This window comes from Eptesicus fuscus, chromosome 18 (assembly GCF_027574615.1).
Source record: "Eptesicus fuscus isolate TK198812 chromosome 18, DD_ASM_mEF_20220401, whole genome shotgun sequence".
Taxonomy (NCBI): domain Eukaryota; kingdom Metazoa; phylum Chordata; class Mammalia; order Chiroptera; family Vespertilionidae; genus Eptesicus; species Eptesicus fuscus.
Window position 1 is genome coordinate 61,238 of NC_072490.1, and position 11,795 is coordinate 73,032.

General features: G+C 56.5%; 1 protein-coding gene across 1 annotated transcript; it reads left to right on the top strand.

Moving 5' to 3' along the window:
* The first annotated feature begins 5,265 nt into the window (after nt 1–5,265).
* Nucleotides 5,266–11,123, top strand: LOC103299197 (chitinase-3-like protein 1). The gene is made up of 10 exons (XM_054729657.1): nt 5,266–5,325; nt 5,537–5,566; nt 6,201–6,402; nt 6,851–6,907; nt 7,528–7,678; nt 8,360–8,481; nt 9,549–9,672; nt 10,062–10,244; nt 10,574–10,690; nt 10,838–11,123. Exons 1-10 carry the CDS (start codon nt 5,277–5,279, stop codon nt 10,976–10,978), a joined length of 1,176 nt encoding a protein of 391 aa, XP_054585632.1. The 5' UTR covers nt 5,266–5,276; the 3' UTR covers nt 10,979–11,123.
* The last annotated feature ends 672 nt before the right edge of the window (nt 11,124–11,795 follow it).

Genomic DNA, 11,795 nt, shown 5'->3' on the forward strand with positions numbered 1-11,795 from the left:
TATCCTATACAGAAAAGCATAAGTGACTGATCAACCAAAGACCGCTCGCTATCACACGCACTGACTACCAGGGGGAAGGTGCTCCATGCAGATGCTGCCCCCTAGTGATCAGTATGCTCCCACAGTGGGAATGCCGCTCAGCTGACCGACAGGTGCCACACACTGGGCTCCCGATTGGCAGGCGCGGATGCAGACTCACACTACTGGGAGGCGGCAGCTGCAGGAACAGTGGGACTAGGATGAGTGCAAGCAGCTCCTGGCCACGGCTCGGGCTCCTACCCAGCCGCCTGACACTTCACACACTGCTACATCCCTCAGGAGATCTCGGACTGCCGCTTTCCCTGATCCCCGCAGGCCAGCATAAAAACATCCTCCAAGGGGTCACACACTGAGAGAGGGTGCAGTCCAGGCTGAGGGACACCAACGACGCGTGAATCCATGCAACACGCCTCTATTTCTTAATAATATCCGTAGGTATACAGACCTTGTCAGTGCCTCAGAATAGATGGCTATTTTGGATATCTGTCCTTTTTCTACTTGAAAACCTTTTGATTTCCACTGTACATGGAGGTGTCACAGACAGGGGCAGATGTCCATCACTGGTTAGGAACCTGAGAAGGTTCATTGCAACAATGTTGGAGAGTCTGGAATTAATATTTCTTTAAATGGACATAAATATCCTGAAGAATCAAACCCGGGAGGGACCCTTCAGTTCACAAGGCAACGCTCTCGATCCACTCAGCAAAACCGGCTAGTGCTTACTTGGTTTTTAAAGGTGACCGTTTTAGGGGAGGTCTCATTGGAAAATCTCAATAGAGGATTCATCAACTCCCCAGATGTGTGCTTTGATATCCTGATGCATTACAAACAGCATATACACTGATCAGGGGCATTCTCTGACCACTTTCAACTTAAAAAATGTCACTGGAAAGGGACTTAAACCAAGGTGCATCTGCACAGACATGGTATGGAATGTGTAACCCATTTACCCCTAAGCATCCTAGGATAAAGGCTCTGTGCCCAGTGATGGCTGCCTGGATGGCGGGAGCCTGCGCCTTACGAAAGGTCTCAGTCATGGCGGCCTTAAGCGATTAGCATGAGTCTATGAAGGCCGCTTCCCGCATCCACGCTGCATTTCACGGGTCTCAGCACCTTGCTATTTGCACTGGCTGCCTCAATATTGCTGGCTTCTAGGTTTCCAAAAGGTTCATGATGTACACGCAAAAGCCAAGGCCTCCCTTTGCAGGGAGGGAACAGGAAGCGGTGAAGAGCCCACAACGGTGACTTCGGTCCTTCCAGGGACGGAACGAATGACGCCCTGCACAGCTTCTCTAATCTTGTCACCCTTTTTTCCTGGGTACAATTTTTGGTCGAGTTCGCAGGGCTTTAGCTGATATTTCAGCACCAAGGACAGAGGCACGACGTGTTATTCCTGAAATGACCACAGGAGGGCAGCAAAGGATAGTTTTTGCCTGACAGCTTCCTTTTTAAGGTCCAGTGCATAAGTCTATGGTTCCATAGACAGACGTGTACAGTATAATCAGTAACTTACTTGAAAGAAAATGAACATATTTACCTTATAAAACCAGTGTATAACCATGCTGTATGATTACATTCTGATAAATCACAAAATAAGGAGGACTTACTATTACCACATTTATATAACTCCCTGCCAAGGGGATGGCGGCATCCAACCCCCTGGCTGCCTCAGTAGAGGCGTCCTGCACCTAATGGCCCTCCAGCATACAGACCCCGGGCACCGTACTAGCAGCGTCGTTAGGGAGCGGCCTTCGCCTTACAGAAGTTCTCAGTCATGGCGGCCTGCGGCGTAAGGAATGTGTCCATTAAGGCGGCCTCTCATGAGCACGATGCATCTCACAGGACTCAGCACCTCGCTGCACGGACTGGCTGCCTCAACAGTGGTGGCCTGTACCTTACCCACTGCCACAGCCAGACCAAGCTCCGTAAAAATGCCTGCCACGAGGACAGCGGCCTCCCACCCCCTGGCTGCATGAGTAGAGGAGGCCTGCACCTGCTGGCCTGCCAGGGTAAAGGCTCTGTGCCCAGAACTGGCTGCCTTGGCGGAGGATGGGGGTGGGAGGGCGGGGACTATGCCATAGGAAAAGTCTCAGTCATTGATGTTTCTATCTTTCTATTCCTCTCCAATCCTCTCTGTGAAAAATCATTAAAATATATTTTTTAAAAAAGGGAAAAAAATCCCATATATCTAATCCCATCAGTAAAAATCCCGTATACTAATACCATCAGTAAAATCCCATCACCATAAAACCATCAACCATAATCCTATCACCATAAAACCATCAACCATAATCCCATCACACTCCTGCCGTGGGGGCCACGGCACCCGGGTCATGACCCTCAGAAACCTGGGGCTGCCTGGCTCTGGCGAACCGGGGACACGCGGCCACTCACATCCACGTGGCTCCACCCCCGACCTCTCTGCTCAGGGGTCACCGCAGGCTCTGGGTACCAGGTCTGCGTAACAGGAAGGCAGTTCGGGCCAGGGAGGATAATCTCGGACCCGCCATGATGGTCTGGGACCCAGATGTAGGTAGGTCTGAGCCCCAGATAGAGGTCTGGGTCCCAGGAGGGCAGTTCGGGCCAGGGAGGGAGGTCTGGGCCCCGGGGGGCAGTCTGGCACCTCACCTAGACATCTGGGTTATGTTATGATGGTCTGGGTTAAAGATGGACAACTACACCCCTGATACAAGAATGGATTATATCCCTAATCCCTTATATCCCTATATCCCTTATATCCCTATATTCCTATATCCCTATATCCCTTATATCCCTTATACCCCTTATATCCCTGTATCCCTATATCCCCTATATCCCTTATACCTCTTATATCTTTATATCCCTAATACCTTATATCCCTTATACCCCTTATATCCTTATATCCCTATATCCCTTATATCCCTTATATCCCCTATATCCCCTATATCCCTATCCCTGGTGAGGATTAACCAAAAAAGAAAAAAAAAAGCCGCACTCGCACCTGGGGTGGATTGGGACCCAGGGGCGTGTGGCACCTCTGCAGCTGTGTTACTCCTTGCATGTGTTGGATACAAGCCACAGATGCTGCTTAACACCCTGCAAGGCACATAGAGGCCCCAGTTCACAACCAGATTATATGTTACAAACCTGGGTCACGGGATAATCTTCTCAGGCCTGCCATGATGCTCTGGGACCCGGATGTAGGTCTGACACCGGAGAGGAATGGGTTCTCAGAGGATCGTTCAGGCCAGGGAGCAAAGTCTGGGCCCCGAGGGGAGTTATGGTACTGGGGCCTTCCAGTACGGAGTCCTATGCTCTATCCACTAAGTCAAACCTGGGACCTTTCAGTTTGCAGGCTGACACTCTATCCACTGAGCCAAACCGGTTTCGGCTCAAAAAATATTTTTAAGAATTTATGAGTACAACTGAAGACAATTACAAGGAAGATCTCAGAGAAGGACACTTCTGCAGGCCTTTTTGCATTTGCCAGATGAGGGTTGGGTTACAAGGTAGTTAACAAGATTATTGCTTGATTAAGGGTGCTTCTGCTTATTTTTTTCCTTCTTCTTTTTTTTATTTTTTTAGAGGAGGAGGAGGAGGAGGAGGAGGAGGAGGAGGAGGAGGAGGGAAGCAATAGCCGGTTTGGCTTAGTGGATAGAGCATTGGCCTGCAAACTGAAAGGTCCTAGGTTCAATTCCAGTCAAAGGCACACGCCCTGGTTGAGGGCTTGATACCCTGTGGGGGGCTTGCAGGAGGCAGCTGATCAATGATTCTCTCTCATCATCGATGTCTCTATCTCTCCCTCTTCCTTCCTCTCTGAAATCAATAAAAATATATATGTTTTAAAGTGGAACAATGGACAGGGTTTGGTTAAGGATAAGATAAGCCTCTTAGTCGTAGAGAAGTTGTATGCCTGGCTTCAGTCGATCCGAGCCTAGGAGGTAGTTTAGAGTGAAAACAGGAGGTGTTTTCTAACCCTGCATCCTATTATGAAAAGCTCTGCGTGCCTGCTACTCTGTAAGAGCCCAATTAGAGAGTACAGGAAGTCCATCCCCGGTGACCAAAATGGGCAAAGAACAGTGACCATCGATGGTCAGTGTGTCAACCATCTGGGCACAAAAGGAGTCAGAGGCCTCAAAGGGGGGAGCCCTGACCCTTCAGTATTCAGAGAGGGTGACTCAGACACAGTCCAGATGAGGACGTGTTCCCGGTTTGCAGGGAGCAGATGGGAGACGAGAAGGAAACTCGTAAAAGAGGTGGGGAGACTCGTGTGGCGAACTCCGATTAGGACGGAATGTTCTTTTGCAAGGAAAGGCCTTGGTTGAGAAGCCCTCTGACCCATTCCGGCACGGCTGTTCTGAACTTTTCTCTCACTGCCTATTGATTACGTTAGAGCCGGCAAAGAATGAGTCTGTCCTGGATCTTTGGACAAACAATGTACCCACAAACAGGGCCAAGCCATGCGGAGCCTTGATCAGAAGTTTGGGTCTTATGCTAAAAGTGATGAGGGTCAAGAGGGATTGAGACTGAGTGACGTCATTGGGACTGGCCTTAAAAAGCTTAGGAGAGAAGAGCAGCGGCTGTGAAACTCAGGAGGGATGGCCTGCTCCTGGGGATCAGGAGACTGTACTGCTCCATGGTGCCTCCTGCAGCCCCAGGCTCCCAACACGTCCTCTTCAGCTCCTTCCGGGGTGCATTTCCTGACTTTTTTTCCTTTCGGAGCCAGCACATCCTTGCTGAAAGGCCTCCACTCTCAGGCCAAGCTGCGGGAAGAGGAACGCGGAGGGGAGGAGTAGGCGAGGCAGGCTGCTGCTGGGCTTGCTGAGAACACACAGGGCAGCCTTGTTTGGGACGCAGTGGGTTACACAACAGTTTCCACCTGGCCGAGAGCCGGGACAGATTACAGAGGCTGCCAGGAAAGCCTGGTCACTGCTGCTGGAAGAGCTGGGGCGGGTGCTGCAGAGGCCGGGAGTGGAGGCTGGAAATGAGGCTGAGCGGCGAGAGCCCGGTCACCCTGTTGGCTCTTTGGCTGGCAAGGTGCCTCATGAAGACCTGCCCCGAGTTTTCAAAACTGCGGGTTTCTCAATCCCCCTTAGGCCCACGGTCTCCTCCCCACCACTCCCCAGCCTGCTGGTTCCTCCACTGCCAGTCAGTTCCCATAAATGGGATGGCTTGGGGCACAGGGGAGTGGAGGGGACAGGTATAAAAGGAAGTGTGAGGCCCCAACTGGGCACAGGAGAACAGCAAGAGACCATACCATGCCCCTCTCTGCTGCGGCCAGGACAGGTCTGAGGGTGGCTCAGACAGGTCTCTGGGCTGACCACGGGTCTGGGTTATGGGTGTTCAGGCTGAAGGGCCCAGACAGCCTACAGAGCCACTGCACGGAGGGGCCTGGACCCGCTGTGTGGGGGCAGAGGCCGTGGAGGGAGAGGAAGCAGAGCCAGGGGAGGGGGAGAGGAGGGGAGGAGGGGAGGAAGGGCAGGTGCACTTGCAGGGTCTGACCCTGGATCTCCCACAGGCTTTGTGGTCCTGCTGGCGGTGCAGAGCTGTAAGTAACCCCCTTGGGTTCCGGGAGGCAGGGGTGGTGAGGGGAGTGGTGAGGAAGGATTGGCAGATTAATGTTTGTTAAAGGGAGGTAGGTGATGGTTATCTTGATGTTTATTTTACTAGTGTCTACTTCTCTGTATATTTGAAATTTTTCAAAATACAACTATTTCAAAGGCTCGGGTTCAGTGAGGCCTGGGGGAGCCCAGTGGCAGCATGGCTGGGAGGTGCCCGCTGTCCTGCCTCCAGGACCAGGAGGGCAGAAACGCTTTCTTGGCAGCAGGAGGACTTGGGACCCCTGCCCTGGGGCCCAGCTTGGGGGGAAGGGCTGAGGGGCCTGGGGGCTGACAAGCCAGGACGCCCAGAGGAGGGCAGAGAAGAGGCGGCCAGAGACTCTCAGGTCAAGGACCCCCTTGGGGCCTGCCAGGTCCACCCTAGAGGCCGGGGTCTCCTACAGGAACCCTTCCGACCTCCCTCCTCGTTCTCAGCCTGGGGGCTCCCAGAGGCAGAGGCACAGGAGCCGCCCCTTCGTTCACATTCTACCTTGGCTCACAACTCTGCCCTGAGGGCTGCGCTCAGGGCTCAGCGAGAGGGTGCCTGGCGGAACCCTGGCCCAGGTCCCACCCGAGTTTCCATAGGTGCCGCCTACAACCTGGTCTGCTACTACACCAACTGGTCCCAGTACCGAGAGGGTGCCGCGAGCTCCTTCCCAGATGCCATAGACCCCTTCCTCTGCACCCACATCATCTACAGCTTCGCCAACATCAGCAACGACGAGATCGACACCTTGGAGTGGAACGATGTGACACTATATCACACACTGAACACACTCAAAACCAGGTTGGGCCAGGGAGGGGGAGGATGGAGGAGGGTGGCTGGTCCAGGGCCGTCCACCTCTGCTCCAGCGCTTGGCCCCCAGCACCCGGCTCTGGGTAGATCATCCAAGGCCTTAGCTTACATGGGAGGCGGTGACAAGGGCGGGTACTAGACAGTGTTTGGGGTGCTGATGGAGGCGGCTGGAGAAAAGGGCACCACTGAGCTCTGAAAATGGAGGCCACCCCGTCACTGTCGCTGTCCCTGAGGGCGTCTCTCCGGGGGCATGGACCTTCCTGCTGCTCCATTTTCCCATATCCTGGGGGGAGGGGGGCAGGGGGGAGGGGGAATAGGCAGCCCACCTGAGTCTTAGAAACCAAATCTCAGGGCTGGAAGGACCTTGGAAGCCAAACCTGGGGACACCCGGTGTCTCAGCATGTATGCCACCTGCCTCCCGCCTCCTCCTGCCCCACAGGAACCCCAACCTGAAGACCCTCTTGTCCGTGGGAGGATGGAACTTCGGTTCTCAAAGGTAGGACCCCTCCCCAGACAAAGATGGACTAGGAGTGCGGAGGCATGACGGTCACAGGACCCCAGACTGGTTAGACACAGGGGACGAAATGGCCGTCAGGGGCCCACCTCGTGTACAACCAAGAGGGACTTGCACAGCAGCTGACAGTGGATCTTATCTTTCCTTTTTACCACCTCAGACCTGAGGCTGGACCGAGGGGGGTGGTGGAAAGAATGGGAAACGGGTGGAGAGCCTGGGAGGACTTCCCAGGGTGGGTGGTGTGGGAGCAGGGCATACGGGGGGGGGGGGGGGGGCACGGCCACAGCAGCTCCCATTTAGTGCGTGGTTACTAAGTGTCAGGCACCCTTTCCAGCCATTTCACATGCAATCCTCACAGATGAGCTCACTGAGACCCAGGTTACAACCTGTGCGAGTGGCTTGGCTAGTGGGTGACCGAGCCTCCCTTGGAAACCAGGGGTGTCTGGCTCCAAAGCACATGACTAGAAATGGGTCCCACCATGGCCGTGTCTCCTGGGGATGTGGGGTCAGGCTCCAGCTCCTCGGGGTACAGAAACCCCCCAGAGGGGACTGTACCCAGCATCTCAGCACTAAGCACTCTTCTTCGGTGATTTCATTCCTAGATTTTCCAAAATAGCCTCTGACCCCCAGAGTCGCAGGACTTTCATCAAGTCGGTGCCACCGTTCCTTCGGACCCATGGCTTCGACGGGCTGGACCTGGCCTGGCTCTACCCTGGACGAAGAGACAAGCAGCATCTCACCTCTCTGGTCAAGGTGGGCTCGGGTCTGGAACAGGGGCAGGGAGGCGGGCGGGACCAGAAGGGGTGGACAGAACTGTCTCCCACCGATGTCCTGTGATGGCGGGGAAGAGGGACTGAGGCCTCCATGCTTCAGGGTCCTGGGACCTGACCCCGGAGGAGGACCCGCAGGCCTGTGCCCAGAGACCCCGTAGAGCAGGAAGAAGCCGTGACCACAGTGGGGAGGAGTGGGGTCAGGAAACAAGCACCCATGTGTCATGCCCACTAGTGGGTGTCACTGTGCACAGTCCCTATGACGGGCGGCACACAGGCACATCCCGGGAGGGCAGCCCAAGCATCTCCAGGGACCAGGGAGCAGACGTCCAGACATATCGCCCGCAGCATCAGACACGCTCACTCTGGTCCCGGGTGCCTGCTGGGACAGCGCAGACCAGAGGGCAGATTCTGCCACAGTCCCCTGGAGTCCAGCTGGGAGCTCGAGGTCCCTCCAGAGCAGGAGGCACTGGGTGATGGGGTGGGGGTGGGCAAGAGATGAGCCCAGGAGGAGGTGGGTAGGCCTGGGCACAGGACCGCTGAGGTGCCACCTGTGGTTCCCCGGGGCCCTCAGGGGGCCATGAGGTGCTCAGAGCTGGCCTCCCACCACGAAGCTCTCTCCCACCCCCGGAGCCCCTTAAACCTGCTGCCTCCATCCCGCCAGGAAATGAAGGCTGAGTTTGTCAAGGAAGCCCCGAAGGAAGCCCAGCCGCTGCTCCTCAGCGCCGCTGTGTCCGCCGGGAAGGTGGCCCTGGACAGAGGCTACGACATCTCTGAGCTGGCCCAGTGAGTCCCGCCACTGTCCTCCGTGAGAGCCACAGGCAGCCAGGAGGTCACGCTCCCACTCTGTGTCTGTCTCCCCCTCTGTCATGGGAGTAAGAACACCTGTCCTTCCTTTGCACTTGGGTCTGTACCGAGGGTGGACAGAGTGGCTACGAAGGAGTTTGTGGGAAAGGAAGCAGAAAGAGCTTACACACCAGCCAGCCGCCCACCCGGTGCTGTCCGCACGAGGCTGAGAGCTCCTCCCTGAGCGGGCTTTTCATTCCAGGCAGCCAGGGCACCCTGAGAGGCTCACACAGGCGGGTCCCTCCTCCTGCTCCTCCGCCTGACCCCCGACCCCCCTAGTGAGGAGCAGACACAGCCACGGGCCTGATGGCCGGTGGGGGTAGGCCTGGGCCTCAGGAAGCCAGGAGTGAAGGACGAGGGCTTCCCTATGACATCAGAATTCTCTTTGCCACCGTAGGGAGGCGGAGACTAGGAGCCCAAATGGACCATGAGGAGGGTAGGGCTCAGGCATTTGCCCCCAACACCTGACACTCACTCAGGCCCACGAGTCTACCTGCTGCCTCACCTGTGTGTGGGGTCCAGGTCCGGTGCCCTCTGTCCTGCTATCTGTTGATGACATTTTTTTGTTGTTGTTGTTGTTGATGACATTTTGAAAAAAAAATATTTTTATTGATTTCAGAGAGGAAAGGAGAGGGAGGAGAGAGAGACAGAGAAACATCCATGATGAGAGAGAATCATGGATCGGCTGCCTTCTGCACACCAAACACTGGCGATCGAGCCCGCAACCCGGGCATGTGCCCAGACCATGAATCAAACGCTGACCTCCTGGGTCATAGGTCAACACTCAAGCACTGAGTCACACCAACCGGGCAGTTGATGACACTTTTAATCTGCTCTCAGCACAATGAGCGTATGGGCTGGAGGGGTCCATTCTGGGAGCCTGGACAGCGGGTCATGGGCAAGACTGGGTTTGGGTGGATGGCTCGTCTCTCTAGTCTGCCCTGCTCACATCTCGCAGGGCTGGCAGCTTCTCTAGTTCCCACCTTGCTCTCTCTCCGCTCCCACAGACACCTGGACTTCATCTGCATCTTGACCTACGACTTCCATGGAGCCTGGCGCCAGATCACGGGACACCACAGCCCCCTGTTCCGAGGCCAGGATGTCGCCAGTTCTGACAGATACAACAATGTTGTGAGTGCAGGAGGGTCCTGGTAGGCAGGGGTGACGGGCCCAAGTCATAGATGCAGGGACTGAGGCCCAGGGGCCACGCATCCCCACAGTCTGAGAACAGAGGCCGCCACCCCTCTGTGGAGGAGCCATATCTCAACTGACGTTCTGGGGGCCGCGGGGATGGCTGGGGCCGGGGCTGAGGAGGCCGGCCGGATCTAGACCTGCCTTCTGCGCCCGTGGAGCTGAGCCCCTACCCGGTTCACAGCTGACACTCCTCCCTGTGCTCAGGAGGCTTTTGAGACCAGAGCTGTGCAGTGCCCTTTAGACCGAGGTTATGGGTCCCTGCGAGGAATAGGAGCCCCAGACGTATTTAGGACAGACTGATGGCTCCACTGTCCCCGCCCCCCCAGGACTACGCCGTGAGCTACGCACTCAGGCTGGGGGTCCCGGCCGAGAAGCTGCTCATGGGCATCCCCACCTTCGGGAGGAGCTTCACGCTGGCCTCTTCGCAGATCGGAGTGGGCGCCCCCTGCTCAGGGCCCGGACTGCCCGGCCAGTTCACCAAGGAGGCTGGGATCCTCGCTTACTATGAGGTGTGACTCGGGAGAAGGGAGTTCCTGGGGAAGGTGAGCCGCCCACCCCCGCTTCTGCTCTTTCATTGTCCCAGTGGACCAGCGTCCAGGCTGAGGGCAGTTAGGCCCACATAGTCTTCCTCTGGCCACCAGCCCCAGGTGCTTTGGTTTCTGGCCACCTCCCTCTGCTGCTCATAGCCGGTAGCTCGGGGACATGGGCCTCTGTTGCACACATGCGAGCAGGAAGCCAGACATCTGCCCGAAGGCACATGTGCCTGCGGGGCTGAGAAAGGCTGGAGGAGTCGCACCTTGTGCCCTGAAGCCCCTCACCCTGGCTGTCCTCTGCTCAGATCTGTGACTTCCTTCGTGGAGCAACTGTGCATCAACTCATTGACCAGCAGGTCCCCTATGCCACCAAGGGCAACCAGTGGGTGGGGTATGATGACCAGAAGAGCATCAAAACCAAGGTAGGTCTCACAGGCCACGGCCCAGGAGGAAGAGGGAGAGGAGGCCCAGGGTGACTTGCTGGAAGGGATGGAGAGGGGCCAGGATAGCAGGTCCCCCCTACACACATCGGGTAGGAACCCAGCACTGCCCCCTGGGCTCCCCGCCAGGTGCAGTACCTGAAGAACCGGCAGCTGGCAGGAGCCATGGTGTGGGCCCTGGACCTGGACGATTTCACGGGCACCTTCTGTGGCCAGAACCTGAAGTTCCCTCTCACCAGTGCCATCAAGGAAGCCCTGAACGCCGCTTAGCACTCCGTCCAGCACACGCTGGGCAGGCACTGCACCCGGGGTTCTTGCTGCTCATGAGCTCGTCACCTGCCCCACTGCACCTCAGTCTCCTTCCTGGGCCCTGCAGAGGGGCCAGCTCTGAGCTCAGCCCTCAGCTTTGTGGGCAATGAGGGTTGGATCCCCACAGTGTCAGGCAGGGACAGCGCACACGTTGAGGAGTGAAAACGCTGCTCCCTCCCCGGCCTGCTCGGCAGAGGACACCACGAGCAGCTCCTCTCCCCAGCACGGACGTCAAGCAGGAAGCAGTGACCACACAAGTCACAGCCTCCACACGGCCCGGCTTCCAACCTTCACCAGGAGCGTCCTCGTGCCTCCCTCCCAGCTCCCCGCTGCTCAATGAAGCTCACAGCACCCGTATTGGCACCTACTAGCCCGTCTCTGAGGCCCACGCGCTCCCCTCTCCCCTCTCATCTGGTTCTTTTCTCCCAAGCTTGAGGCCCTGAGCTTGCAGAAGGGATAGCCAGCGTGGCCACTGCTGGGGCCTTGGTGTTAGGTCGAGGCAGGGGGGAAAGTCAACAGCCATGCAAGCATCAGCAAGGTAGATGGTGACAAAGATAACTGGCGCCTTCCCAGACCCTGCCTGAGGCAGGAATTCCACACCTCTCATGCCCTCCACACTCCACTCACTAAACAGCTGTATAAAGGAAGTACCTAAGCCCCCGTTTTGGCGCGAACTCCCCTGGCCCACTCTCAGACCCGGACCCGTGAGTTTCGCCCGGGAGCGCAAGATTAAAACCTCCCCCCTTTTCCATGGCCTGGACTCTGTGTCTTGTTTCCT